We start from the raw sequence: 26,955 nt of genomic DNA on the forward strand, positions 1-26,955 counted from the left end.
AAGTTCCCATCTCTCGTACCCACCAGAAGAGACTGTGATTGTGGTGGGACCAAGAGCAGGGCTTCCCCAGATGATCTTAAGGTCCTTCTGGATGGTCAGGAGGGAGGGGGCAGATCTAACCTCATTGGGGAGGGAGTTCCACAGCCAAGGGCCACCCACAGAGAAGGTCCTGTCTCTCGTACCCACCAAAAACGACTGTGATTGTGGTGGGACCAAGAGCAGGGCTTCCCCAGATGATCTTAAGGTCCTTCTGGAAGGTCAGGAGGGAGGGGGCAGATATAACCTCATTGAGGAGGGAGTTCCACAGCGAGGGGCCACCACAGAAAATGAGGTTAGATCTTCCCCCTCCCTCCTGACCTTCCGGAAGGACCTTAAGATCACCTGGGGAAGCCCTGCTCTTGGTCCCACCACAATCACAGTCGCTTTTGTTGGGTACGAGAGACAGGACCTTCTCGGTGGTGGCCCCTCGGCTGAATGATCCCCTGTTATTTTGTGTCATTGTGTGAAAAATTCAAGGCGCTCACTCTTGTCGTTTTTTAAAAAAATATTGTTTATAAAAACTTTGAAAATTCCCCAAAAATCCTTGAATAAGTGAAATGTTCTGAAATGTGGTGGGCTTACAGTGGTAAATGTGTTCAACTTTTGTAGCAAGTTTCAACCTAATAGCTGTATAAATGAGGAAGAAAGGAGCCCCTGAAGTTGGTCCCTTGCTACTTCACAGTTCGCTTATTGCGGACTCGCTGTTTCTGAGCTCAGTTCAAAGTGCTGGTGCTCACCTATAAAACCCTAAATGGTTCTGGCCCAGTTTACCTGTCTGAACGTATCTCCCTCTATGAACCGTCTAGGACCTTAAGATCATCTGGGGAAGCCCTGCTCTTGGTCCCACCACAATCACAGTCGCTTTTGTTGGGTACGAGAGACAGGACCTTCTCTGTGATGGCCCCTCGGCTGAATGATCCCCTGTTATCTTGTGTCATTGTGTAGAAAATTCAAGGCGCTCACTCAAAAAATGTTGTTTATAAAAACTTTGAAAAATCCCCAAAAATCCTTGAATATGTGAAATGTTCTGAAATGTGGTGGGCTAACAGTGGTAAATGTGTTCAACTGTTGTAGCAAGTTTCAACCTAATAGCTGTAAAAATGAGGGAGAAAGGAGCCCCTGAAGTTGGTCCCTCGCTACTTCACAGTTCACTTATTGCGGACTCGCTGTTTCCGAGCTCAGTTCAAAGTGCTGGTGCTCACCTATAAAACCCTAAATGGTTCCGGCCCAGTTTACCTGTCTGAACGTATCTCCCTCTATGAACCGTCTAGGACCTTAAGATCATCTGGGGAAGCCCTGCTCTTGGTCCCACCACAATCACAGTCGCTTTTGTTGGGTACGAGAGACAGGACCTTCTCTGTGATGGCCCCTCGGCTGAATGATCCCCTGTTATCTTGTGTCATTGTGTAGAAAATTCAAGGCGCTCACTCAAAAAATGTTGTTTATAAAAACTTTGAAAAATCCCCAAAAATCCTTGAATATGTGAAATGTTCTGAAATGTGGTGGGCTAACAGTGGTAAATGTGTTCAACTGTTGTAGCAAGTTTCAACCTAATAGCTGTAAAAATGAGGGAGAAAGGAGCCCCTGAAGTTGGTCCCTCGCTACTTCACAGTTCACTTATTGCGGACTCGCTGTTTCCGAGCTCAGTTCAAAGTGCTGGTGCTCACCTATAAAACCCTAAATGGTTCCGGCCCAGTTTACCTGTCTGAACATATCTCCCTCTATGAACCATCTAGGACCTTAAGATCATCGGGGGAAGCCCTGCTCTTGGTCCCACCAGAATCACAGTCGCTTTTGTTGGGTACGAGAGACAGGACCTTCTCTGTGGTGGCCCCTCGGCTGAATGATCCCCTGTTATCTTGTGTCATTGTGTAGAAAATTCAAGGTGCTCACTCTTGTCGTTTTTTTAAAAAAATGTTGTTTATAAAAACTTTGAAAATTCCCCAAAAATCCTTGAATAAGTGAAACGTTCTGAAATGTGGTGGGCTAACAGTGGTAAATGTGTTCAACGGTTGTAGCAAGTTTCAACTTAATAGTTGTAAAAATGAGGGAGAAAGGACCCCTGAAGCTGGTCCCTCGCTACTTTGTGGTTCGCTTATTGCGGACTCGCTGTTTCGCGGGTTTTAAAAAAAAGAAGAATGTAAGTAGTGAGGGAACACTGAGGATTGAGGAAGTCTCACGTAGCCCACGTGGTGGCAAGAGGCCCAGGTGGAGGAGGAAGAGGAAGGTAAAGAGGGCAAGAAGGGAAAGTGAGGGGGCGTCCCTACTTCGCAGAATTTCCTGGAACGCAATACCCGCGATAAGTAATTTATTTGCAATTATTGTAACGAAATAGTAATCCCATTATAGTAACACATTTTCCACTAACTATACTTTAGAAACAGTTTAGAAATGAAATGCCAGCACTCCCCACTTTTGGAATGGCTTTTGAATCGTTTGTGTTATGGATTGCACATCCCTAGTGCCCACTATTGAAAGGCAAAGTCCAGCGGATTCTCCATTGGAAATGGAAAGAACCTTCTCCTCTCCTGACCTCGGACTCAACGGACCCCGAGTTTCCTGTTCTGCCTCCCCCAAAACCCCGGGAAGGACCCCCCGAGCGTGAATTCTTCGTCAAATGGGCTGGCCTCTCATATTGGCATTGCTCCTGGGTCAAAGAGCTGCAGGTAAGTGGGAGGAAATAGGGGCCGATACTAGGGCTGGGTAACCACGGAAAAATTTGTTTCTAAACTCGATTCGTTTCCAGGGGGCGCTAGCGTTTCCAAATTCTAAATACTTCCGAAATTTTGAGATTTCAAAGTTTCGTTATTTACGAAATTTCGTATAATTTCGAATCGATTAGTCAATGGCAGACGCGATTGCGCATATGCTAAAAAAAACCTCCAAATGGGACAGGGGGGACTTCTGAAGCTTCCCTCTCCCTCTGCTGTTGACTGTTGGTGTGATGAAACAAACAACAACTATAAAACTTGCACCAGACATTAGGCCTGGGTAACAACGGAAAAATTTGTTTCTAAACTCGTTTCGTTTTTAGGGGGCCCATTGCGTTTCGTTTTTTAAAAGAATTCCGAATTTTTCTTTAAAAAAAATTCGTTATTTACGAAATTTCCTAAATTTCGAATTGATTCGTTAATGGCGGACGACATACGGAAATAATGCACCAGACATACGGAAATAATAACGAAACAATTACGAAACAATTACGAAACGATTTCGAAACGATTTCGAACCAATTACGAAACAATTACGAAATAAATTGAAAAATTCGTTTCGATTTTTAGTTGCTCCTGCATGGCTCAATATCGGATCGTAAGCTAATTTAAATACGAATCAATAATGAATTACGAAATTAACGAACGAAACCGCCCAGCCCTACCAGACATGCGAAAATAATTACGAAATAATTACGAAATAATTTCGAAATAATAACGAAATAATAACGAAATAAATTGAAAAAATTGTTTCGAATCTAATTTACTCCTCACACTATTCCTGCATGGCTCAATATCGGATCGTAAGCTAATTTAAATACGAATTAATAACGAATTACGAAATTAACGAACGAAACCGCCCAGCCCTAGCCGATACCTTCATTTTGCCCTCCATCTTGTAGTATAACCCTTTCTGCATCTCCGTCACCTGTAAATGCGTTGAGGTGGGGCAATGCCCCCATCCCGTTGCTACACAGCATTTGTGTTCAAATGAGACCGTTTCTTGCAGCTGGAGCTGTACCACACAGTGATGTTCCGCAATTACCAAAGGAAAAACGACATGGATGATCCACCACCCTTCGACTACGGCTCCGGTGACGAGGACGGGAAGATCGAGAAGCGGAAGAAGAAGGACCCCCATTACGCCAAGATGGAAGAGAGGTTCTACCGCTATGGGATCAAGCCCGAGTGGATGATGGTTCACCGGATCCTCAACCACAGGTATGCGTGTGTGGTGTCTGGAAGAGAGAAACTATTGGGAATCAGTCTGTGTTTGTGTTTCAGGATCCTGATGTGGGAAATGATGATGCCGGGGCTGAGGTACAAGATGGAGATGCTTTGGTCAATGATTTTCAGGCAGACAATGACAGAGAGGCCTCAGTGCAAAGGGCAGTTTCTCATGAGAGTATCCCTGTTGGGCCTAGCAGTGACGGTTCACTCCCTCTCTCTCTGAGCTCCTAAGATTTGGGTTTGGAAAACAAACTGACACCTGGGAATTTTAATGAGCAGCCAGAAAGGGAGTTGAAGAATAGGCGGCTGGAGATTAGCCAGGATCGACAGCAAACTCAGTGTTTACGTCGCTCTGAAAGTCTTTGTTTGATAAGGAGGAAATGTGGGGGAAAGCGAAACCAATTTCTGATTTTGGGATATAAGGTTTGCCTCAAGGGGAAACCTGTTAGATTAGGCATCGTTTGGAAATCAAGTTCATTTGCCATGAAAATCCTGTTCAAGGGGTCTTGTTCTTGTGGAGTTTTTAAGACTTTTGGATTGTCTGTGCATCTTGTTGATTCCTTTCTGGATAAACGCTGTCTTGGATTGCTTTTCTATCTGGTGTGGACATTGCTTTGTGTTACTAGAATCATAGAATCAAAAAGTTGGAAGAGACCTCCTGGGCCATCCAGTCCAACCCCATTCTGCCAAGAAGCAGGAATATTGCATTCAAATCACCCCTGACAAATGGCCATCCAGCCTCTGTTTAAAAGCTTCCAAAGAAGGAGCCTCCGCCACACTCCGGGGCAGAGAGTTCCACTGCTGAACGGCTCTCACAGTCAGGAAGTTCTTCCTAATGTTCAGATGGAATCTCCTCTCTTGTAGTTTGAAGCCATTGTTCCGTGTCCTAGTCTCCAGGGAAGCAGAAAACAAGCTTGCTCCCTCCTCCCTGTGGCTTCCTCTCACATATTTATACATGGCTATCATATCTCCTCTCAGCCTTCTCTTCTTCAGGCTAAACATGCCCAGTTCCCTAAGCCGCTCCTCATAGGGCTTGTTCTCCAGACCCTTGATCATTTTAGTCGCCCTCCTCTGGACACATTCCAGCTTGTCAATATCTCTCTTGAATTGTGGTGCCCAGAACTGGACACAATATTCCAGATGTGGTCTAACCAAAGCAGAATAGAGGGGTAGCATTACTTCCTTAGATCTAGACACTATGCTCCTATTGATGCAGGCCAAAATCCCATTGGCTTTTTTTGCCGCCACATCACATTCTTGGCTCATGTTTAACTTGTTGTCCACGAGGACTCCAAGATCTTTTTCACACGTACTGCTCTCGAGCCAGGCATTGTCCCCCATTCTGTATCTTTGCATTTCATTTTTTCTGCCAAAGTGGAGTATCTTGCATTTGTCACTGTTGAACTTCATTTTGTTAGTTTTGGCCATTCATCTCTCTAATCTGTCAAGATCGTTTTGAATCCTGCTCCTGTCCTCTGGACTATTGGCTATCCCTCCCAATTTGGTGCCGTCTGCAAACTTGATGATCCTGCCTTCTAGCCCTTTATCTAAGCCATTAATAAAGATGTTGAACAGGACCGGGCCCAGGACGGAACCCCGCGGCACTCCACTTGTCACTTCTTTCCAAGATGAAGAAGCATTAGTGAGCACTCTCTGTGTTCGTCCACTTAACCAATTACAGATCCACCTCACCGTAGTTTTGCCTTTTATTGACTTATTATTTTTTGGAACTTTCTTATTTTCTTACAAGCATTTATTTCTTCTGGCTATTTATTAAGCTTCAATAAAAGAAGATTTGTTTCTTCACTCTTCATGTGGTGTGTTTTGAAGTCAGAGAGCTTTTTCCTGACCTGGAGTGCAGCAGAAACTCTGGTGTAGCGGCTTCTGGTTGAATGAAGTTTTTGCACAGTTAAAGCTCATGCGCCAGCTGCGCCTGTACCTTGGGAAGTCTAATCTGGCAACAGTAGTCCAAGCTCTTGTTACATCCTGAATAGATTACTGCAACACACTCTACATGGGGCTGCCTTTGAAGACTGTTCAGAAACTACAACTAGTCCAATGGGCAGCAGCCAGATTGCTAACTGGAGCAACATACAGGGAGCACACACCCCCCTGCTAGGTCAGTTCCACTGGTTGCTGGTCCACTTCTGAGCTCAATTCAAATTTCTGGTTTGTGTCAGAGCCAGACGGTGCCCAGCGGAAGGATTGCTAGATCAGCAGACACTGAGTTGCAAAATAAGGACTCTGCAGGCTTTGAGTTACAAAAGAAACTAAGTTTACTAAGTACATTCAACAGACACGTCTTACTACAGCGAGCTACAATTCAGGAACTAGTCAAAACGAAAACCTCTTCACATCTGCTTATCTTCTCTTGCTGAGACTGGTTACTCCCTTCTGTTCCCAGCAAGAGCAAACCTTATCTTACTTTTCTCAAGTTCACTTAATTACAGCCTCATAGCATAAACATTCTGCACAGCATTTCTAATTCACAGTGGCATCCATATTTGCAATACATAGAAGCACATTTAAAACACATACATAACTAAATTAATCCTGACAGTTTTGACCTATAAAGCTCTCTACGGTTCTGGCCCAGCTTATTTGTCCGAACGCATCTCTCTCTACGTCCCACCTCGCAGTTTAAGATCATCCGGGGAGGCTCTGCCCTCGCTCCCACCAGCGTTGCAAATACGTCTGGCGGGGGCCACAGCCGTGAAGGCCCTGTCTCTTGCCCCACCTGTATAACTTGCTTCCCACTGAGTCTCCCTAGGGGTGAGAAAAGCGGTATATAAATACTAGGTTTAGTTGATCTGATTCGGAAGCTTCTAAAATTGGAATGAATTCGTATTAAAATGATTTTTGAAACAATTTTGAGCCATGATGGAATAGTGTGAGGAGTAATTACGAATTGAAACAATTTACCTATTTTTTGGAATTATTTTCGGATGTCTGGTGCAAGTTTTAAAATCTCGCAGTTTCTCTTCCCTCCCTGGTAGCAAGTGACACATTTACTCCCCTGGCCTCAGCTTAAGCCGATGAATTTCCTCTCTCTCTCTCTCCTCCTGCTGTCACCTTTGCTCTGCTGCTTCCCTCCTCCTTCCTCATGGTTCTTCTTGCCTCACTCTGGGCTGCACTCAGCAAGGAGAACACAGAGACTGTCCCTTCCCTTCCCTTCCCTTCCCTTCCCTTCCCTTCCCTTCCCTTCCCTTCCCTTCCCTTCCCTTCCCTTCCCTTCCCTTCCCTTCCCTTCCCTTCCCTTCCCTTCCTCTTCCTTCCTTCCTTCCTTCCTTCCTTCCTTCCTTCCTTCCTTCCTTCTTTCCTTCTTTCGTTCCTTCCTTCCTTCTTTCCTTCCTTCTTTCCTTCTTTCGTTCCTTCCTTCCTTCTTTCCTTCCTTCTTTCCTTCCTTCCTTCCTTCCTTCCTTCCTTCCTTCCTTCCAGCTGGCAAATCCCACATTCCCCCCTCTCTCCCTTTTCTCCTGGGGTCCTTCTTGCCCAGGATTTAAATAGGATTAGAAAGGAGATGCCAGAGGAAACCTGAGCAGAAGGGAAGAGTGGAGAAGAGAGAGCTATATGTGTTCCTTCGTCTCCATTTTCATCTCTCCTTCCTCCTTCCCTCCCTCCCTTCCCTCCCTCTTCATCCCTTAAATCTTTCTTTCCTCCCTCCCTCTTTTCCTTTTCCCTTCCTTCCTTCCCTCTGTCCCTCCCTTAAACCCTTCCTCTTTCTTTCCTTGCTTCCTTCCTCTCTCTCTTTTTCCACCCTCTTTCCTTACCTTCCTTCTTTCACTATTTCCTTCCCTCATTTCTTCATCCCTTAAATCCTTCCTCCCTCTTTCCCTTTCCCTTTCCTCCCTTCCCCTTTCTTTCCTTGCTTCCTTCATCTCTCCCTTTTTTCCTCCCTCTTTCCTTCTCTCCTTCCTTCATCCCTTAAATCCTTCCACCCTCACACTTTCCCTTTTCCCTTCTTTCCTTTCTTCCCTCCCTCTTTGCCTTTTCCTTCCTTCCTTCCTTCCTTCCTTCCCTCCCTCCCTCCCTCCCTCCCTCCCTCCCTCCCTCCCTAAAACCCTTCCCTTACTTCATCTCTCCCTTTTTCTTTCCTCCCTCCCTTTCCTTCCTTTCACTTTTTCCATTTCTCCTTCCTTCATCCCTTAAATCCTTCTTAGCTCCCTCTCTTCCTTTTCCCTTCCTTCCTTCTTTCCTTCTTTCCTTCCTTCCTTCCAGCTGGCAAATCCCACATTCCCCCCTCCCTCTTCTTTCTCCTGGTGTCCTTCTTACCCAAAATTTCTCATTACTTTATTTTTCATACCATCACTCTATGCCACAGCAACGCGTTGCCGGGTAAAGCTAGTATAATATATAATATAATATAATATACAATAATATGATATAATATAATATAATATATAATATACAATTATAATAATATAATAATATGATATAATATACAATAATAATATAATAATATAGTATAATAATATAATAATATATAATATAATAGATTTTAAACTAACAGGGGGGAGGGGCACCTTCAATTAACGAAGTAAACGAAGCTATTCAGATTTTTGCTATTTCCGATCTTTTTTTTCAAGAAAATTTGAGAAATAATTTTAAAATCGAAACGCCAGCCCCCCCTATATACGAAACGAGTTTAGAACCATTTTTTCTAGATCAACCAAGCCTAATAAATACTGTAAATAAATAAATACACAAATAAATAAGATCAGCTTCGTCCCTCCTGCCGTTTAGGAAGAAATTGAAGTCGTGGTTCTGGGACCAGGCTTTCGGATAACAGGCATAGATAGCACTTGGAATAGGATATGGAATTGACTGGAATGTGGATCGATCATTCCTCTGTTCTGTGTTTATGAGAGACCACGTGAACCTTGTGGCTGATTTCTCTGCCTTCCAGCTTCGACAAGAAGGGAGAGGTCCATTATTTGATCAAGTGGAAAGACCTGCCCTATGACCAATGCACTTGGGAGGTGGACGAGATCGACATCCCTTACTACGAGAACTTCAAGCAGCTCTACTGGCATCACAGGTACGAGTAACACGTTGCAGGGTCGCGTACCATGGACCTGCGGAAGTGAAAAGCAGAATCATCTATATATATAAATTTGTTAGGGGCATCCAACGAGGAAACAAAACTCAAAAACCCCCCAACAAAACTGTACCAAAATTGCCATGCCCATAACACAACCCACAAGGTACAAACATATCTACTCAAAATGAAAAACAACACAACAACACACTCACAAAACGGCAAATCAACAAAACTCACAAACCCCCAACGAAACTTAACCAAAATTCCCATGCCCATAACACAACCCATAAGGTACAAACATATCTACTCAAAATGAAAAACAACACAACAACACACTCACAAAACGGCAAAACAACTGAGCATGTGCATTGGTGCCCAGCCGCAAGTTCCCTGGCGCGCGCACACAGTTCCCTCTGCAGAAGCCATGCCCACTCCAAGCCCCGCCGCGCCGCTTCCCGCACACACACCCCCCGCCGCACGCACACACACAACCCCACGCTCCATCACTCCCCCCGCCGCACACACACACGCAACCCCACGCTCCATCACTCCCCCCACCGCCACACACACACGAGCAACCCCACTCCCCCTGCTGCCGCACACACACACGCAACCCCACGCTCCATCACTCCCCCCGCTGCCGCACACACACACACAACCTCACGCTCCATCACTCGCCTGCCCCAATCTTACCTCCTTTTACTTCACGCCACCTCCAAACCCCACCGCACCCCTTCCCGCCCTGTCAAAATCCAGGAAAGACAGGAAGGAAGGAAAGAAGGAAGAAAGAGAAAGGGAGATAAAGAAAAGGGGGAAGGAAGGAAAGTTAGAGAAAGAAGGAAGAAGAAAAGGAAAGAAAAGGAAAGATGGAAGGAAAGAAAAGAGAGACAGCAGAAGTAGAAAGAAAAAGGGGGAAGGAAGGAAAGAGGTAGAGAAGGAAGAAATGAGAGACAGAGGGAGGGAAAGAAAAAGGGGGAAGGAAGGAAGGAGAGAAGGAAAGAAAAAAGGGAATGAAAGAAGGAAAGAGGGAGTGAAGGAAGGGGGAAGATGTAGAGAAAGAGGGAGGGAAGGAAAGAAGGAAAGAGAGAAGGAAGAAAAGAGACCAGAAGAGAAAGAAAAAGGGGGAAGGAAGGAAGGAGAGAAGGAAAGAAAAAAGGGAATGAAGGAAGGAAAGAGGGAGTGAAGGAAGGGGGAAGATGTAGAGAAAGAGGGAGGGAAGGAAAGAAGGAAAGAGAGAAGGAAGGAAAGAGGCCAGAAGAGAAAGAAAAAGGGGGAAGGAAGGAGATAGAGAAGGAAGAGGAGAAGGAAAGATGGGAGGGAAGGAAGGAAGGAGGGAAAGAAGGAGAGAAAGAGGGAAGGTTGGTCACAGCAATGCGTGGCGGGTAAAGGTTGTTATTTCTATGATTATTATTATGAAGGATGAAACCAAGTAGTGAAAGAAGGAAAGAAGGAAAGAGGTAGAGAAGGAAGAAAGGAGAGAAAGGGGGAAGGAATAGGTAGGGACCTCTCTTTCATAATAGTCCAGATATCTACCTCAACTTTGATAAGTTTTACTATAGGCCACAGCAACGCGTGGCAGGGCACAGCTAGTAGCATTATACGTATGTGGTGTGGAAGAGGGTGCATTTCCGTGCCTTATTTCCAGTGTTTCTTTCCCTTTTTCTCCAGGGAGAGGATGCTGGGAGAAGAGAGCAGCCAGGTTTCCAAACATCTGAGCCAGAAAGATAAGAAACTGAGCGATGAAAAAGTCGAGCGTCCCCCGGAAACTCCACTTGTGGATGTATGTTATGGAAGAAAGACCGCCAATCATGAATTATGAAAGCCATCACAAAGCTACGACTGGAATAGCCACTAACCTCCTAATATGCTTTGGTTCCTTAACTCTAAAAGTTACTTTTTCCAAGTTCGATAGAGTACCACAACAAAGGTTGAATAAAAAGTAATGCCTTCACCTTTGTAACTCCTCAACAGATGGCAATCCTGGTATGTTTCAAGTACTGGCTTGTTCAGTAGACCCTCCTCTACAGTTCCATTTTGGTGGGAACCCTTAGCATTGAACAGTTGTGTTGTTAAAGTGAAACGTAATGCCTCTACCTTCGTAACTTCTCAACAGATGGCAATCCTGGTATGTTTCAGGTACTGGCTTGTTCAGTAGACCCCCCTCTACAGTTCCATTTTGGTGGGAACCCTTAGCATTGAACAGTTGTGTTGTTAAAGTGAAAAGTAATGCCTCTACCTTCGTAACTTCTCAACAGATGGCAGTCCTGGTATGCGGCAGGTACTGGCTTGTTCAGTAGACTCTCCTCTACAGTTCCATTCTGGCGGGAAGCCTTAGCATTGAACGGTTGTGTTGTTAAAGTGCAAAGTATGGAACCCTGCTCAGACGATTAAGCAACGTGCAGTCATTGAATTCCCACCAAAATGGAACTGTAGAGGAGAGTCTACTGAACAAGCCAGTACATGCTGTATATGTTGCTTAAGTCGCATTGACCGACTGTCTGCGCAGGGTTCCATACTTTGCACTCTAACAACACAACCTTTCAATGCTAACGCTTCCCACCAAAAATGGAACTGTAGAGGAGAGTCTACTGAACAAGCCAGTACCTGCTGCATATGTTGCTTAAGTCGCATTGACCAACCGTCGGCGCAGAGTTCCATACTTTGCACTCTAACAACACAACCTTTCAATGCTAAGGCTTCCCACCAAAAATGGAACTGTAGAGGAGAGTCTACTGAACAAGCCAGTACCTGCCGTATATGTTGCTTAAGTCGCATTGACTGACTGTCTGCGCAGGGTTCCATACTTCGCACTCTAACAACACAACCATTCAATGCTAAGGCTTCCCGCCAAAATGGAACTGTAGGGGAGAGTCTACTGAACAAGCCAGTACCTGCCGCGTATGTTGCTTAAATCGCATTGACTGTGCAGGGTTCCATACTTCGCACTCTAACAACACAACCATTCAATGCTATGGCTTCCCGCCAAAATGGAACTGTAGAGGAGAGTCTACTGAACAAGCCAGTACCTGCCGTATATGTTGCTTAAGTCGCATTGACCGACTGTCTGCGCAGGGTTCCATACTTCGCACTCTAACAACACAACCGTTCAATGCTAAGGCTTCCCACCAAAATGGAACTGTAGAGAAGAGTCTACTGAACAAGCCAGTACCTGCCACATATGTTGCTTAAGTCGCATTGACCGACCGTCGGCGCATAGTTCCATACTTTGCACTCTAACAACACAACCGTTCAATGCTAAGGCTTTCCGCCAAAATGGAACTATAGAGTCTACTGAACAAGCCAGTACCTGTTGTGTATGTTGCTTAAGTCGCATTGACCGACCGTCTGCACAGGGTTCCATGCTTTGCACTTTAACAACACAACCGTTCGATGCTAAGGCTTCCCGTCAAAATGGAACTGTAGAGGAGAGTCTACTGAAAAAGCCAGTACCTGCCGCGTACGTTGCTTAAATCGCATTGACTGACCATCGGCGCATAGCTCCATACTTTGCACTCTAACAACACAACCGTTCAATGCTAACGCTTCCCACCAAAATGGAACTGTAGAGAAGAGTCTACTGAATTAGCCAGTACCTCTTGCATACCAGTACTGCCATCTGTTGAGGAGTTACGAAGGTGGAGGCATTACTTTTCACTTTAACAACACCACCGTTCAGTGCTAAGGCTTCCCATCAAAATGGAACTACAGAAGGAGAGTCTACTGAACAAGCCAGTACCTGCCGCATACCAGTACTGCCATCTGTTGAGGAGTTACGAAGGTGGAGGCATCACTTTTCATCCAACCCTCATATATTAGAAAACATAAGGGCTCGTTGCTGGATTGCAGTTCCCAGCATGCCTGGATAGGGCTGTTGGGAGATGCAGTCCAACAACAAGTTTGTTATAAGAGAGGAGGGTGCGAGATAAATAATAATAATAATAATAATAATAATAATAATAATAATAATTTTCCATCCCGGCAGCCGACTGTGAAATTCGACAAGCAGCCGTGGTATATCAACACAACCGGGGGAACGCTGCACTCGTATCAACTGGAAGGGCTGAACTGGTTGCGGTTCTCTTGGGCGCAAGGGACGGACACGATCCTGGCCGACGAAATGGGCCTCGGAAAGACCGTCCAGACCATTGTGTTCCTTTACTCCCTTTACAAAGAGGTAAGCCCGGGTTGTCCGACTCGGGGTTGTCTACAGGTTTTGCCGCCTTGGTTGCTCACCGAAGGCTTCTTTGCTCCGGAAGGGTCACTCCAAAGGGCCGTACCTGGTCAGCGCCCCGCTTTCCACCATCATCAACTGGGAGCGCGAGTTCGAGATGTGGGCGCCCGAGTTCTACGTGGTCACCTACACGGGGGACAAGGAGAGCCGGTCGGTCATCCGGGAGAACGAGTTCTCCTTCGAGGACAACGCCATTCGGGGCGGAAAGAAAGTCTTCCGAATTAAGGTGAGCAGCAAGAAATGTTAGTATCTGCTTGTCCAGTAGGCCTGGGTAACAACGCAAAAATGTGTTTCTAAAATCGATTTGTAATTGGGGTTTTTTTTTTTGTTTCGATATTTAAAATAATTACAAAATTTTCCCTTAAAAAAGTTCGGTATTAATGAAATTTCGTTAATAATTACAAAACATTTTGTAAAGATGGCGCCCTTTTTTTTTTCAATATTTTAAAAATATTTTTTTAATTTAATTATTAATTTAGTAGAATAGGGAGGAGAAATTAAAATTATTATTAAGGAGGGAAGGCAGGCACTCATTCTGGCGGGCCCTCTCGCTCGCCGCTCGCTCGCCGCTCGCCCCTCTCGCTCGCCGCTCGCCCTCTCGCTCGCCGCTCGCCCCTCTCGCTCGCCGCTCGCCCCTCTCGCTCGCCGCTCGCCCCTCTCGCTCGCCGCTCGCCCTCTCGCTCGCCGCTCGCCCCTCTCGCTCGCCCCTCTCGCTCGCCGCTCACCCCTCTTGCTCGCCGCTCGCCGCTCTCGCTCGCCCTCTCGCTCGCTTGCTCAGCCGGCGCCGAGAGAGGAGAGCTCCCAGCAAGCATCGCCAGGCGGCCATCTTACGTATTTCCGAAATGGACGGAAATACAAAAATTTTTGGCGCCTGCCGTTTCGATATTTAAAAACACTTCCGGGTTTAAAAATAAGTTTTGTAATCGTTTTGTAATTGCTAAAATTAACGAATATTTAACGAATTACAAAATTAACGAACGAAACCGCCCAGGCCTATTGTCCAGTTTTGTTGGATTCGTTTCGATGTGTTCAACTCGACGACGTCACCAGGGTTCTTGGAGAGGCGAGGCCAACCACATGCATCCTAGACCCCTGCCCTTCCTGGCTGGTGAAAGAAGCCAGAGGGGGATTGGCAGAGTGGGTGAAGGTGGTGGTGAATGCCTCCCTTCGGGAAGGCAAGATTCCAGCCAGCTTAAAACAAGCTGTTATTAAACCGCTGTTGAAAAAACCATCACTAGACCCTAGGGCTTTCCTTCTTTCTTTCCCTTCCTCTTTCTTTCTTTCTTTCTTTCTTTCTTTCTTTCCTTCCTTCCTTCTTTCTCTCCTTCCTTCCTTCCTTCTTTCCTTCACTTTTTGCTTGAAATTCTCCTTCTTTCCTTCCCTCCCTCTTTCTCTCCTTTCCTTCCTTCTTTCACTCCCTCTTTCCTTCCTTCCCTTTGTTTCCTTTCTTCTCTTCTTCCTTCTCTCTTTCCTTCCCCCTTTTTCTTTTCCTTCCCTTTTCTCTCTTTTCTTCCTTCTCTACCTCTTTCCTTTCTTCCTTTGCTTTTTGCTTCCATCTTTCCTTCTCTCTTTCCTTCTTTCCTTCCCTCCCTCTTTCTCTCCTCCTTTCCCTCCTTCCTTCACTCCCTCTTTCCCTTTTTCCCTTCTCTCCTTTCTTCCTTCTCTACCTCTTTCCTTTCTTCCCCCTTTTTCTTTTCCTTCCACTTTTTCTTTCTTCCTTAGCTACCTCTTTCCTTTCTTCCTTCGCTTTTTGCTTCCATCCTTCCTTCTCTCTTTCCTTCCCTCCCTCTTTCTCTCCTTTCCTTCCTTCCTTCACTCCCTCTTTCCTTCCCTTTCTTCCCTTCTTCCTACTCTACCTCTTTCCTTCCTTCCCCCCTTTTTCTTTTCCCTCCACTTTCTCTCCTTTCTTCCTTCTCTACCTCTTTCCTTCCTTCTTTGCTTCCATGCTTCTTTCTCTGTCCTTCTTTTTTTCCTTCCTCTTTCTTTCTTTCCTTCTTTCTCCCCTTCCTCCCTTCCTTCCTTCCCTTCCTCCCTCTCCCTTCTCTTTTTTCTGTATCGTCATTTAGCTTTTTCATCCAGAATAGGAAATCTCCAATAACAAGTCCCAAAAGCACTTTAGTAGCTTCTTCCTTTCCTTTCCTTCTTTTCCTTCCACGCTTCCTTCCTTTCCTCCTCCTTTCCCTTTCTTCATTTCCTTCCCCTTCATTTCCTTCCCTCCCTCCTTTCTTCACCCCTCCTTCCTTTCCTTCCTTCCTTTTTCCTTCCTTCCTGTCCCTCCTTCTTTCCTTTCCTTCCTTCCTTTCTTTCCCTCTTTCCCTCCCTCCCTTTTCCTTCCTTCCTTCCCTTCTTTCTATGTAAGATATAAATACAATATTTTATATATTGTTATATACATTACTATATAATATGTTACTATTGTATATTACTATATAATACAAATTAAATAGACTTACAGAATAGAGTTGGAAGGGACAGTCAAGAAGTAACTAGAGAAGGAGGGAAAGAGGGAAGGAATGAAGGAGGGAAAGGGGGAAGGAGGGAGGAAAAGAAGGAAAGGGAGAAGAAACAAGGAAGGAGAGAAGGAAATAAAAAAGTGAAAGAGAAAGAAGGAAGGATGTAACCAAAGAGCAAATAAATGGAGGAAAGAAACAGGTAGAGATGGAAGAAAGAAGAAGAGAAATAGGAAGGGAAAGAAAAAGAGGAAAGGAAGGAGAGAAAGAGGGCAGGAAGGTTGGCCAAAGCAATGCGTGGCGGGTACAGTTAGTAATAGGGCTGGGCAACCACGGAAAAATTTGTTTCTAAACTCGATTCGTTTTTAGGGTGTTTTTGCGTTTCGATTTTTAAAAGAATTCCGAAATTTTTCTTTAAAAAAGTTCGAAATTTACGAAATTTCGGAAATTACGAAACAATTACGAAACAATTACGAATCGATTAGTTAATGGCGGGCGCGACCGCGCAATACGCTAAAAAAACCTCCAAATGAGACAGGGGGAACTTCTGAAGCTTCCCTCTCCCTCTGTTGTTGACTGTTGGTGTGATAATTATATATTTTTTTCACTGATAAAACAAACAACGACTATAAAACTTGCACCAGACATGCGGAAATAATAACGAAACGATTACGAAACAATTACGAAACAATTACGAAACAATTACGAAACGAATTGAAAAATTCGTTTCGATTTTTAGTTGCTCCTGAATGGTTCAATATCGCTTCGTTATCAAAAAAATAACGAATTAATAACAAATTACGAAATTAACGAACAAAACCGCCCAGCCCTACTAGACCCCACTCAATTTGTCAACTTTCGGCCAGTTTCCAATCTCCCCTACTTGGGCAAAGTCCTGGAACATGTGGTGGCCTCGCAACTCCAGGAATTCCTGATGGACACGGACTATCTAGATCCAGCACAGTCTGGCTTTAGGCCGGGACATGGTACTGAGACAGCCTTGGTCGCCTTAGTGGACGATCTGCGCCAGGAACTGAACAGGGGGAGTGTGTCCCTGTTGGTTCTGCTGGACCTCTCTTCGGCCTTCGATACCATCCACCACGGTATCCTTCTGGGACGCCTCGCAGGAATGGGTCTTGGGGGTACTGCTTTGCGGTGGCTCCAGTCCTTCCTCGAGGGTCGCTCCCAGAAGGTGTCACTAGGGGACTCCTGCTCGACTCCTCGGCCATTGTACTGTGGAGTCCCGCAGGGTTCAGTTTTGTCCCCTATGTTGTTTAACATATACATGAAGCCGTTGGGAGTGATCATCCGGAGTTTCGGGGTGCGGTGTCATCTGTACGCAGATGATGTCCAACTCTGTCACTCCTTTCCACCTGCTACTAAGGAGGCTGTTCAGAGAAAGCGAAAGGAAGAGAAGAAGGAAAGAGAGAAGAAAGGATGGAAGCAAAAAGCGAAGGAAGGAAGGAAAGTGATAAAGAAGGAAGGAAGGAGAGAAGGAAAGAAGAAAGGGGAAGGAGGGAAAGAGGGAGCAAAGATTGACCATAGCAAATAATAATAATAATAATAATAATAATAATAATAATATCATAGAATCAAAGAGTTGGAAGAGACCTCATGGGCCATCCAGTCCAACCCCATTCTGCCAAGAAGCAGGAATAATAATAATAATAATAATAATAATAATAATAATAATAATAGGAACAACCTTGGGGTCCATCCAGTCCAACCCCCTTCTGCATTCAGGCAGGAAAAGCACAATCAAAGCACGCCCAACAGATGGCCATCCAGCCTTTGTAAGAATAATAATAGCAGAAACCCCAGGGGCTCTGCGGAGCACAATTTGAGAATGATTGCTCCAAGAGCAGGGGCGGCTCGTCCATTACGCAAAGTAAGCGGTCGCAGTACACTTTTTTTTTGCCAGGGGCGCAAAAATGCCCCTCGACTGCCACGAGGAAATTACCTAGGGCTGCCTCTATCCAAGAGATTGTAATATATGCCTCTGTTGGAAGTCACTGGTGCTCTATGTCTCCCTGGTCCTCGTTCTCTTGTCTCCTCCAGAAAGAAGCCCAAATCAAGTTCCACGTCCTGCTGACCTCCTATGAACTCATCACCATTGACCAAGCCATTCTGGGGTCGATCGAGTGGGCCTGCCTCGTGGTGGATGAAGCCCACCGGCTGAAGAACAACCAGTCCAAAGTCAGTGACATCTGATGGTCGTAACACGTGCTTTGCTTTCTCCTCCTCCTTTGCTTTGTTTTATTCTGGGCTGGGGAACACAGCTCTAGGGGTCCCCCAATTTCTGTCCCATCTTTCTACCCAAGTTCTTCAGGGTCCTCAACAGCTATAAGATCGACTACAAGCTGCTCTTGACGGGGACACCACTGCAGAATAACCTGGAGGAGCTCTTCCACTTGCTCAACTTCCTCACCCCAGAGAGGTTCAAGTGAGTAATTCGGGGTCCTTGTGGGTTGGCCGGGTGCTGCCCCCAGCCTTTGGGGTCCGTCCCCTTGACCAGTGACTCCTCGTTTCCCTCTGTCAGCAACCTGGAGGGCTTCCTGGAGGAGTTTGCGGACATCTCCAAGGAGGACCAGATCAAGAAGCTGCACGATGTGCTGGGGCCCCACATGCTGCGGCGGCTCAAGGCCGACGTCTTCAAGAACATGCCCGCCAAGACCGAGCTCATTGTCCGCGTTGAGCTCAGCCAGATGCAGAAGTATGTGCGAGGAGCACCCTAGTAGGAAGTGGGAGGGGCACCCTAGTAGTTAATGGAAGGGGCACGCTTATAGGACGTGTGAGGAGCACACTTGTAGGAAGAGGAAGAGGCATACTTATAGGAAGTGAGAGGGACACACTTGTAAGAAGGGAGAGGGGCACACTTATAGGAAGTGCAAGGGACACCCTTGTAGGAAATAGAAGGGGCACACTTGTAGAAAGTGGAAGGAAGTGAGAGGGGGACACATGTAGGAAGTGCAAGGGGCATTCTTGTAGGAAGTGGAAGGGGCATACCTGTAGGAAGTGCGAGGGTCACTCTGGTAGGAAGTAGAGGGGGCATACCTGAAGGAAGTGTGAGGGGGACCCTTGTAGGAAGTGGAAGGGGCACACTTGTTAGACGTGAGAGGGGGACACTTATAGGAAGTGCGAGGGGCACACTTGTAGGAAGTGGAAGGGGCACACTTATAGGAAGTGCAAGGGGCACTCTTGTAGAAAGTGGAGGGGGCATACCTGTAGGAAGTGTGAGGGGCACCCTTGTAGGAAGCAGAAGGGGCACACTTGTTACACGTGAGAGAGGCACACTTATAAGAAGTGCGAGGGGCACTCTAGTAGGAAGTGTGAGGGGCACCCTTGTAGGAAGTGGAAGGGGCACACTTGTAGGAAGTGAGAGGGGCACACTTATAAGAAGTGCAAGGGACACCCTTGTAGGAAATAGAGGGGGCACACTTGTAGAAAGTGGAAGTGAGAGGGGGACACATGTAGGTAGTGCAAGGGGCATTCTTGTAGGAAGTGGAAGGGGCACACTTATAGGAAGTGTGAGGGGCACTCTAGTAGGAAGTGGAGGGGGCATACCTGTAGGAAGTGTGAGGGACACCCTTGTAGGAAGTGTGAGGGACACCCTTGTAGGAAGTGGAAGGGGCACACTTGCAGGATGTGCAAGGGGACACACTTGTAGAACATGCTAAGGTCACACTTCCAGGATGTGCAAAGGTCACACTGGTGAGATGTGTGAGATGTGCAACAGGCACACTTCCAGAATATGCTAAGGGTACACTTTGCGGGACATTTGAGGGGTACACTTGTGGGATATGGGGAGGAACTATTGGGGGGACATATGGAGTGAACACTTGTAGGATGTGTGAGGGACACATATATAGTATGTGCGATGAGGCACACAAGCGGGACATGCAAAGGGCACATTTGTGTATGTGTGAGAAACACCCTTCTGGCACTTGTTAGGGGCGCACTTGTGTTTCACGCACAAGCAGACTTGTAACCGAATGATATTTTTGGCTGAAGGTTTGGACAGAATCTCTGTCCTTGCCATTCGAACTCATCACTTTTCCCATTGCTTTCTTGGTCTGCAGGAAATACTACAAGTTAATTCTGACGAGAAACTTTGAGGCCTTGAATTCGAAAGGTGGCGGCAGTCAAGTCTCCCTCCTCAACATCATGATGGACCTCAAGAAATGCTGCAACCACCCCTATCTTTTCCCTGTGGCCGCCGTGGTAGGTCTCTTGTGTTGTGGGTGCCGCTAATGACAGCCACTGGCATCCCAGTCAACCAGAGCTGGGAACAATAGCTGCAGGCAGAAGGAATCTGGAATCAAGTTTTCCATCCCTCCCTCACTTCCTTCCCCTTCTTCCCAGGAAGCCCCGGTCTTGCCAAATGGCTCCTATGATGGAAATTCCCTGGTGAAATCCTCGGGAAAGTTGATGCTGTTGCAAAAGATGCTCAAGAAGCTGCGGGATGGTGGTCATCGGGTGCTTATCTTCTCCCAGGTGAGGAGTGTGCAAAACGGCAGAAATTTGTATTGTTTTCGGGGAAAATTGGGATTTTCCAGGAGGGGAGCTATGAAGATGTGGTGGAAAAAAGTTTCTTTTTAAATCTCTTGTACTGAAGCAGTTTCCCTTTAAAATTGGCTGGGGCTTTCTTGTGAGCTTTTAAACCTTGAGGCTTTATATCACAGGCCTGAGACACTCTTGTAGTTAACAAAGTAACAACGTTTATTTATAGCTTCTGGCTCCAACACTTATGGTTACATTTGTGTGTTCTGTTAGTCTTGAGTCTTACATTCAATATCATTCACTTGGTTAACTTTTCCTATCAAACTTCAACTGTTTCACATCAACAAATATGTTACTTTTTCATACACTCTTGACGAAACTATATTCTGCCTTAAACAACATTGGCACTTCTTTCTTTTCCTTAAAACTTGAGCTCCATTTTCCTGCTTTTCTCTCACAGAAGTTCCTAACTGTACCTCACAAACAGGAATCCCTAACTGAACTTTTCCTGACTCTCTAACTGCCTATTTTTTAAACTTAACTCCGCCCCTTTGGAATGCTCAGCTCTCTTCCCCCAACTGCCATACTGGCTCAGTGGAGTTTTCAAATCCTGGCCTACACTCATCTGCATACAACCAATCAGCTGCACGCATGCAAATTAATCTTGCCTCTACTGTTGCTACCCTATTTGTGCCAATTCTGCCACATTGCAACATAGAGCTATACATCAAAAATTTAACATAGATCAACAAATTCGCTACAGGAGCCATTCAGATGGATAACTGTTGCTCTCCAGGCCAAGAAATCCCTCTGGCTTTAAACACCACATAGCTGAGTAAAAATGCAAGCAGTTTTGCAAGAAGATAATTAAAAAGCAATAGCAGTAAAACTCCATAAAATAGGTAAATTCAATTAGGTAGAAAGATAAGTAGAAACAAATAGTCCATCAAAGTTCATGAAAAACTAATACAGAAACTTTCAAAGTAAAACTACAAAACTTGAATCATGAAATCAAACAAGGAACTTATGACATGAATCTATCCAAGGCAAGGTTCCCAAGGACCAAGAAAGACGTCTTGACTCAATTCCAACGTTGCTTCGTCTGACTATAGATTCTGTACTTGGCACTTTTATTCCCTAATCTACTCTGTGTCCCAGGCGGCCAAGAACGGATTTTGTTTCAGCCTTGACTCTGTTATCAATCTCTCAGTCTGGCAGAATTAATTTCTGCAGCTGGCCCAGGTGTCGAGCTTTTCTCAGACTCAGATTTTCTCAGATAGGAGGCATATTTTGAGTCAGTACAGGCAGACAAACCAATCTCTCAGACGTTCTGCCAGACTGAGAGAGAGATTGATAACAGAGTCAAGGCTGAAACAAAATCCCTTCTTGGCCGCCTAGGACACAGAGTAGATTAGGGAATAAAAGTGCCAAGTGCAGTAATTATTTCCGTATGTCTGGTGCAAGTTTTATAGTTGTTTGTTTTATCAGTGATAAAAAATAGATTATCACACCAACAGTCAACAACAGAGGGAGAGGGAAGCTTCAGAAATTCCCCCTATCCCATTTGGAGGGTTTTTTAGCATATTGCGCAATCGCGTCCGCCGTTAACGAATCGATTCGTAATTTTACGAAATTTCGTATATTTCGAACTTTTTTAAAGGAAAATTTCGGAATTCTTTAAAAAAACGAAACGCAAGGGCCCCCTAAAAACGAAACGAGTGTAGAACCAAATTTTTCCGTGGTTACCCAAGCCTAGTACCTACCCATGCCTAATGGTAATGTATGCATGGAGAATGAATGAATGACTGAATGAGGAACATCTAGTCCAACCAAATATTTTTGTGCACACTCTTGATTTTGCATCTTTTCCATTCCGGCTAGATGACCAAAATGCTCGACTTGCTGGAGGACTTTTTGGAATATGAAGGGTACAAATACGAGCGCATCGATGGCGGGATTACCGGAGGACTGAGGCAAGAAGCCATTGACCGGTTTAACGGTACTTTGCTTTGGCTTGAATTTCATTGGGTTTTCTGAGGCAAGGGATTCTCCGAAATAGAGCTTCCATGCCTTGGATGTGTTGACAGTCTCCCATCCAAGTCCAAAAAAGCTCTCCAGAACTTCCAAGTGTGGACGACCCATGATCTGATGGGATCTGATTCTTTTAGGGTATTGAGGATTTCACATTTTTTACGAACCCTTCATACTTCCTTGTCTCTTTTCCTTTCCTTCTTTTTTCTCATTCCCAGCTCCGGGAGCTCAGCAGTTTTGTTTCTTGCTTTCCACGCGGGCCGGCGGTTTGGGCATCAACCTTGCAACGGCAGATACCGTTGTTATTTATGATTCGGACTGGAACCCCCACAACGACATACAGGTTAATTCTAATTTCCCCTTTGCTTTCTCGACTCACCCTCTTCCTTTCACGCCTCTCCTTTACATTCTATTTGTTTTATCATAAGGATAGTCTGGTTCAGTTCCTCGTATTTTCTATTTCCCTTTTATCTTGGCTGTTGGCTCTTCCCATTCCCTTCCCGTTTCCCCCAGGATATTCATATATATATATTCCGATCCATAATGTAATTTTGGAGCATGCCCTCTGCTAAATAATCGTCCCATTTTTTATACTCTCCATCCATCCAAAAGCTACAGACCAATCTCCCTGTTGTGTCACCTCTACAAAGTTCTGGAGAGACTTATTTTGCATAGAATTATGGAAAAAATAGACCCATGTCTGATTCCACAGCAAGCTGGCTTCAGGAAAGGCAAAAGCTGCACATCGCAAGTGCTGAACCTGACTCAGCACATAGAAGATGGCTTTGAAAGGCAGCAGATCACAGGAGCTGTCTTCGTAGACCTGTCAGCGGCTTATGAGACTGTGAACCACCACCGCCTCCTCCTGAGAAAAATGTATAATATCACCAAGGACGACCACCTCACCCGCCTCATAGGAAACCTGCTACAAAACAGGAGCTTTTTTGTTGAGTTCCAGGGTCAGAGAAGCAGATGGCGGAAACAGAAGAATGGCTTGCCTCAGGGGAGCGTGCTCGCTCCATCCATGTTCAACATCTACACCAATGACCAGCCACTGCCAGAAGGGACAGAGAGTTTCATCTATGCTGATGATCGTGCCATTACCACTCAAGCAGGGAGCTTTGAGATGGTAGAACAGAAGCTCTCCGAAGCTCTAGGTGCTTTTACTGCCTATTACAGGGAGAACCAGCTGATCCCTAATCCATCTAAAACACAGACATGTGCTTTTCATCTCAAGAAAAATAAGATAAGGTTTGCTCTTGCTGGGAACAGAAGGGAGTAACCAGTCTCAGCAAGAGAAGATAAGCAGATGTGAAGAGGTTTTCGTTTTGACTAGTTCCTGTATTGTAGCTCGCTGTAGTAAGACGTGTCTATTGAATGTGCTTAGTAAACTTAGTTTCTTATGTAACTCAAAGCCTGCAGAGTCCTTATTTTGCAACTCAGTGTCTGCTGATCTAGTATTCCTTCCGCTGGGCATCGTCTGACTCTGACAAAGCCAACTTCATTCATCTATGACAGAGAGTTTCATCTATGCTGATGATCGTGCCATTACCGCTCAAGCAGGGAGCTTTGAGATGGTTGAACAGAAGCTCTCCGGAGCTTTAGGTGCTCTTACTGCCTATTACAGGGAAAACCAGCTGATCCCTAATCCATCTAAAACACAGACATGCGCCTTTCACCTTAAGAACAGACAAGCATCCCGAGTTCGGAGGATGACCTGGGAAGGAATCCCACTGGAGCATTGCAACAAACCCAAATACCTGGGAGTCACTCTGGACCGTGCTCTGACCTACAAGAAGCACTGCCTGAACATCAAGCAAAAAGTGGGTGCTAGAAACAATATCATACAAAAGCTTATTGGCACAACCTGGGGATCACAACCAGACACAGTGAAGACATCTGCCCTTGCGCTATGCTGCTCTGCTGCTGAGTATGCATGCCCAGTGTGGAACACATCTCACCACGCTAAAACAGTGGATGTGGCTCTTAATGAGACATGCTGCATTATCACTGGGTGTCTGTGCCCTACACCACTGGAGAAATTACACTACTTAGCACCACCTGACATCCACCAGGAAGTAGCAGCCAATAGTGAAAGGACCAAGGCAGTGACATCTCCAGCTCATCCCTCGTTTGGGTATCAGCCAGCACACCAAAGACTTAAATCAAGAAATAGTTTTCTAAGATCTACAAAAACACTCGCTGAAACACCTCAGCAAGCGAGAGTCCAAAAGTGGCAGGCTCAAACCCAGAGCCTCAATCAATGGCTGATACCCAATGAGAGAGACACAGAAGACTGGGCAACTTGGAAGGCGCTGAACAGACTGCGCTCTGGCACCATGAGATGCAGAGCCAACATCAAGATATGGGGCCACAAAGTGGAATCCACGACATGTGAGTGTGGAGAAGAGTAAACCACTGACTACCTGCTGCAATGCAACCTGAGCCCCGCCACATGCACAATGGAGGACCTTCTTGCGGCAACACCAGAGGCACTCCAAGTGGCCAGATACTGGTCAAAGGACATTTAATTCATTACCAAGCTTGCAAACTCTGTGTCTTTTGTATGTTTGTTTGTTTGTTCTGTCAAAAATGTAATACAACTGTTCGGTTGCCTGACTCGATAAATAAATGCCCTCTGCAACTTTAGCCCTTTCTTTGCCTCACTCTCCCTAGGCTTTCAGCCGGGCGCACCGGATCGGCCAGAATAAGAAGGTGATGATCTACCGTTTCGTAACCCGGGCCTCAGTGGAGGAGCGCATCACGCAGGTGGCCAAGCGCAAGATGATGCTGACCCACCTGGTGGTCCGGCCCGGGTTGGGCTCCAAGTCAGGATCCATGACCAAGCAGGAGCTGGACGACATCCTGAAATTCGGGACTGAGGAGCTCTTCAAGGATGACGTGGAGGGTAAGAGAGGGACGATAAAATGGGGATTTGGATTTGAATGCCTCGAATTGCAAACACGATGAACTCAACCAGTTCAATTTGTTGCAAGAATATCAGGAATGTCCCATACTGCCTGGTAATTGAAGTTCTATAAGGTCTTTTCCTCTTCCAGCCATGATGTCTCAAGCCCAACGAATCGGCCTGCCAGAGGTGGTTAATCCTTTCGCCGAGGCACCGGCTTCAAAAGGAGGGGCAGCGACCCCTGGCATCAAGAAAAAACATGGTGGACCTCCACCGGGTATGTTAAACCATCCACTCGATCCGACAAGTTCCGACTATTGAAAATTCCATGTCTCCCTGTGTGTGTTAAGATTTGCGGGCAGTTTCTGTCTATTTAGTGTCCTCTCTAAGAATCTCTAGTCTTTCATCAACCTCCTATGCCAAGGACCTTGAGATTCGTAGAGAGAAAATATTAAATCTGAAAAGAACTATGACACCATTTAAAAAACTCTCCAGCAGTGTGCAAAAGAATGAGGAAGTACTCCATCGGTGTCCCAAGTGGACGGTAAAGCCAGAATTCAAAATGCATCCCCCCATGAAGCTGGAAAAGTTAAATAGCCTCTGTGTCTCTGTCTAAATATGTTGTGTGCCTAGGTCATTGAATATTTGTCATGTCTGTGTGCATTGTGATCCACCCTGAGTCCCCTGCGGAATGAGAAGGGCAGAATACAAATACTGTAAATAATAATAATAATAATAATAATAATAATAATAATACACAGGCCCTTATTTTTATCTTGAACGTTCCATTTGCAAGCAATTCTTAGCTTTCGTTGTTCCTTGTACACAGTGGCTTCTGTGAATTGTGTTTGGTAGCGGTCCACATGCCGAACGGCATAACGACAAAGCGAGAGTTGCATGAATCCAGCTCTAAATAATAATAATAATCATAATCATGATAATAATACACAGGCCCTCATTTTTATCTTGAACATTCCATTTGCAAGCAATTCTTAGCTTTCATTGTTCCTTGTACACAGTGGCTTCTGTGAGTTGTGTTTGGTAGCGGTAAGTAATATGACGGGATCAGCTCCGTCTCTCTTATTTGCAGGTGACAACAAAGACGTGGAGGACATCAGCGTGATCCATTACGACGACGCGGCCATCTCCAAGCTCTTGGATCGCAACCAGGATGCCAGCGACGACACGGAGCTGCAGAACATGAACGAGTATCTCAGCTCTTTTAAAGTGGCCCAGTATGTTGTGAGAGAAGAGGACGGTGTGGTAATGTGCCCCGGCATCGTGGATTTCCTTCTGCCTTTTTCTCCATTCCGTTGCCCGGTTACAAAAAAAGCAAATGGGTGCCTCCTTGCACCTTAATAACCCTTAAAATGGATGCCTAGTCCCCCTCTATATGCTACTTTGGGTGCAGATTGTAGCAAATATGCAATTTGACACCACTTTAATTGCTATGGGATAACGAGAGCTATCTCTCACCATAAATAGCCTCCAAATACAGAACCACGGAATCATATAATCTATATAAATAAAAATGTAATGTTCATTTGTGGGATTAACATAACTCAAAAATCACTGGATGAATTGACACTGAAAAACACAGTGGAAGGGACTTAAAAAGCCAAAAATAGCAAAAAGATGCTACAGCGCATATGCAAAACAAATCCACCTGGCAAAGAAAACACACAATAGCATATCCACACTCTCTTCCGGACTACAGCTCCCAGCATCCCCTTTAGGAGAGGAGGAGGATCCAAACGCACTTTCTTCTCCTGGGATTTATTTGAGAGTATCCCAGTCCCTGCATATCTCCAATT

The 26,955-nt window shown here is 45.5% G+C and overlaps 1 protein-coding gene across 4 annotated transcripts in view; it reads left to right on the forward strand.

The window, feature by feature from the left end:
- CHD5 (chromodomain helicase DNA binding protein 5) overlaps nt 1-26,955 on the forward strand; it is a 105,290-nt gene that overhangs the window by 29,035 nt on the left and 49,300 nt on the right. For all 4 annotated transcript variants that reach the window (XM_067472800.1, XM_067472803.1, XM_067472802.1 and 1 more), the window contains exons 10-25: nt 2,502-2,705; nt 3,760-3,971; nt 8,887-9,018; nt 10,690-10,801; nt 13,004-13,195; nt 13,278-13,478; nt 17,761-17,898; nt 18,024-18,145; nt 18,242-18,415; nt 19,782-19,923; nt 20,065-20,196; nt 22,084-22,201; nt 22,452-22,576; nt 24,910-25,141; nt 25,293-25,418; nt 26,232-26,404. In XM_067472800.1, coding sequence (XP_067328901.1) covers nt 2,502-2,705; nt 3,760-3,971; nt 8,887-9,018; nt 10,690-10,801; nt 13,004-13,195; nt 13,278-13,478; nt 17,761-17,898; nt 18,024-18,145; nt 18,242-18,415; nt 19,782-19,923; nt 20,065-20,196; nt 22,084-22,201; nt 22,452-22,576; nt 24,910-25,141; nt 25,293-25,418; nt 26,232-26,404 — 2,535 coding nt within the window. The remainder of the gene's footprint in view (nt 1-2,501; nt 2,706-3,759; nt 3,972-8,886; nt 9,019-10,689; nt 10,802-13,003; nt 13,196-13,277; nt 13,479-17,760; nt 17,899-18,023; nt 18,146-18,241; nt 18,416-19,781; nt 19,924-20,064; nt 20,197-22,083; nt 22,202-22,451; nt 22,577-24,909; nt 25,142-25,292; nt 25,419-26,231; nt 26,405-26,955) is intronic.

Source organism: Anolis sagrei, chromosome 13 (assembly GCF_037176765.1).
Source record: "Anolis sagrei isolate rAnoSag1 chromosome 13, rAnoSag1.mat, whole genome shotgun sequence".
Taxonomy (NCBI): Eukaryota; Metazoa; Chordata; class Lepidosauria; order Squamata; family Dactyloidae; genus Anolis; species Anolis sagrei.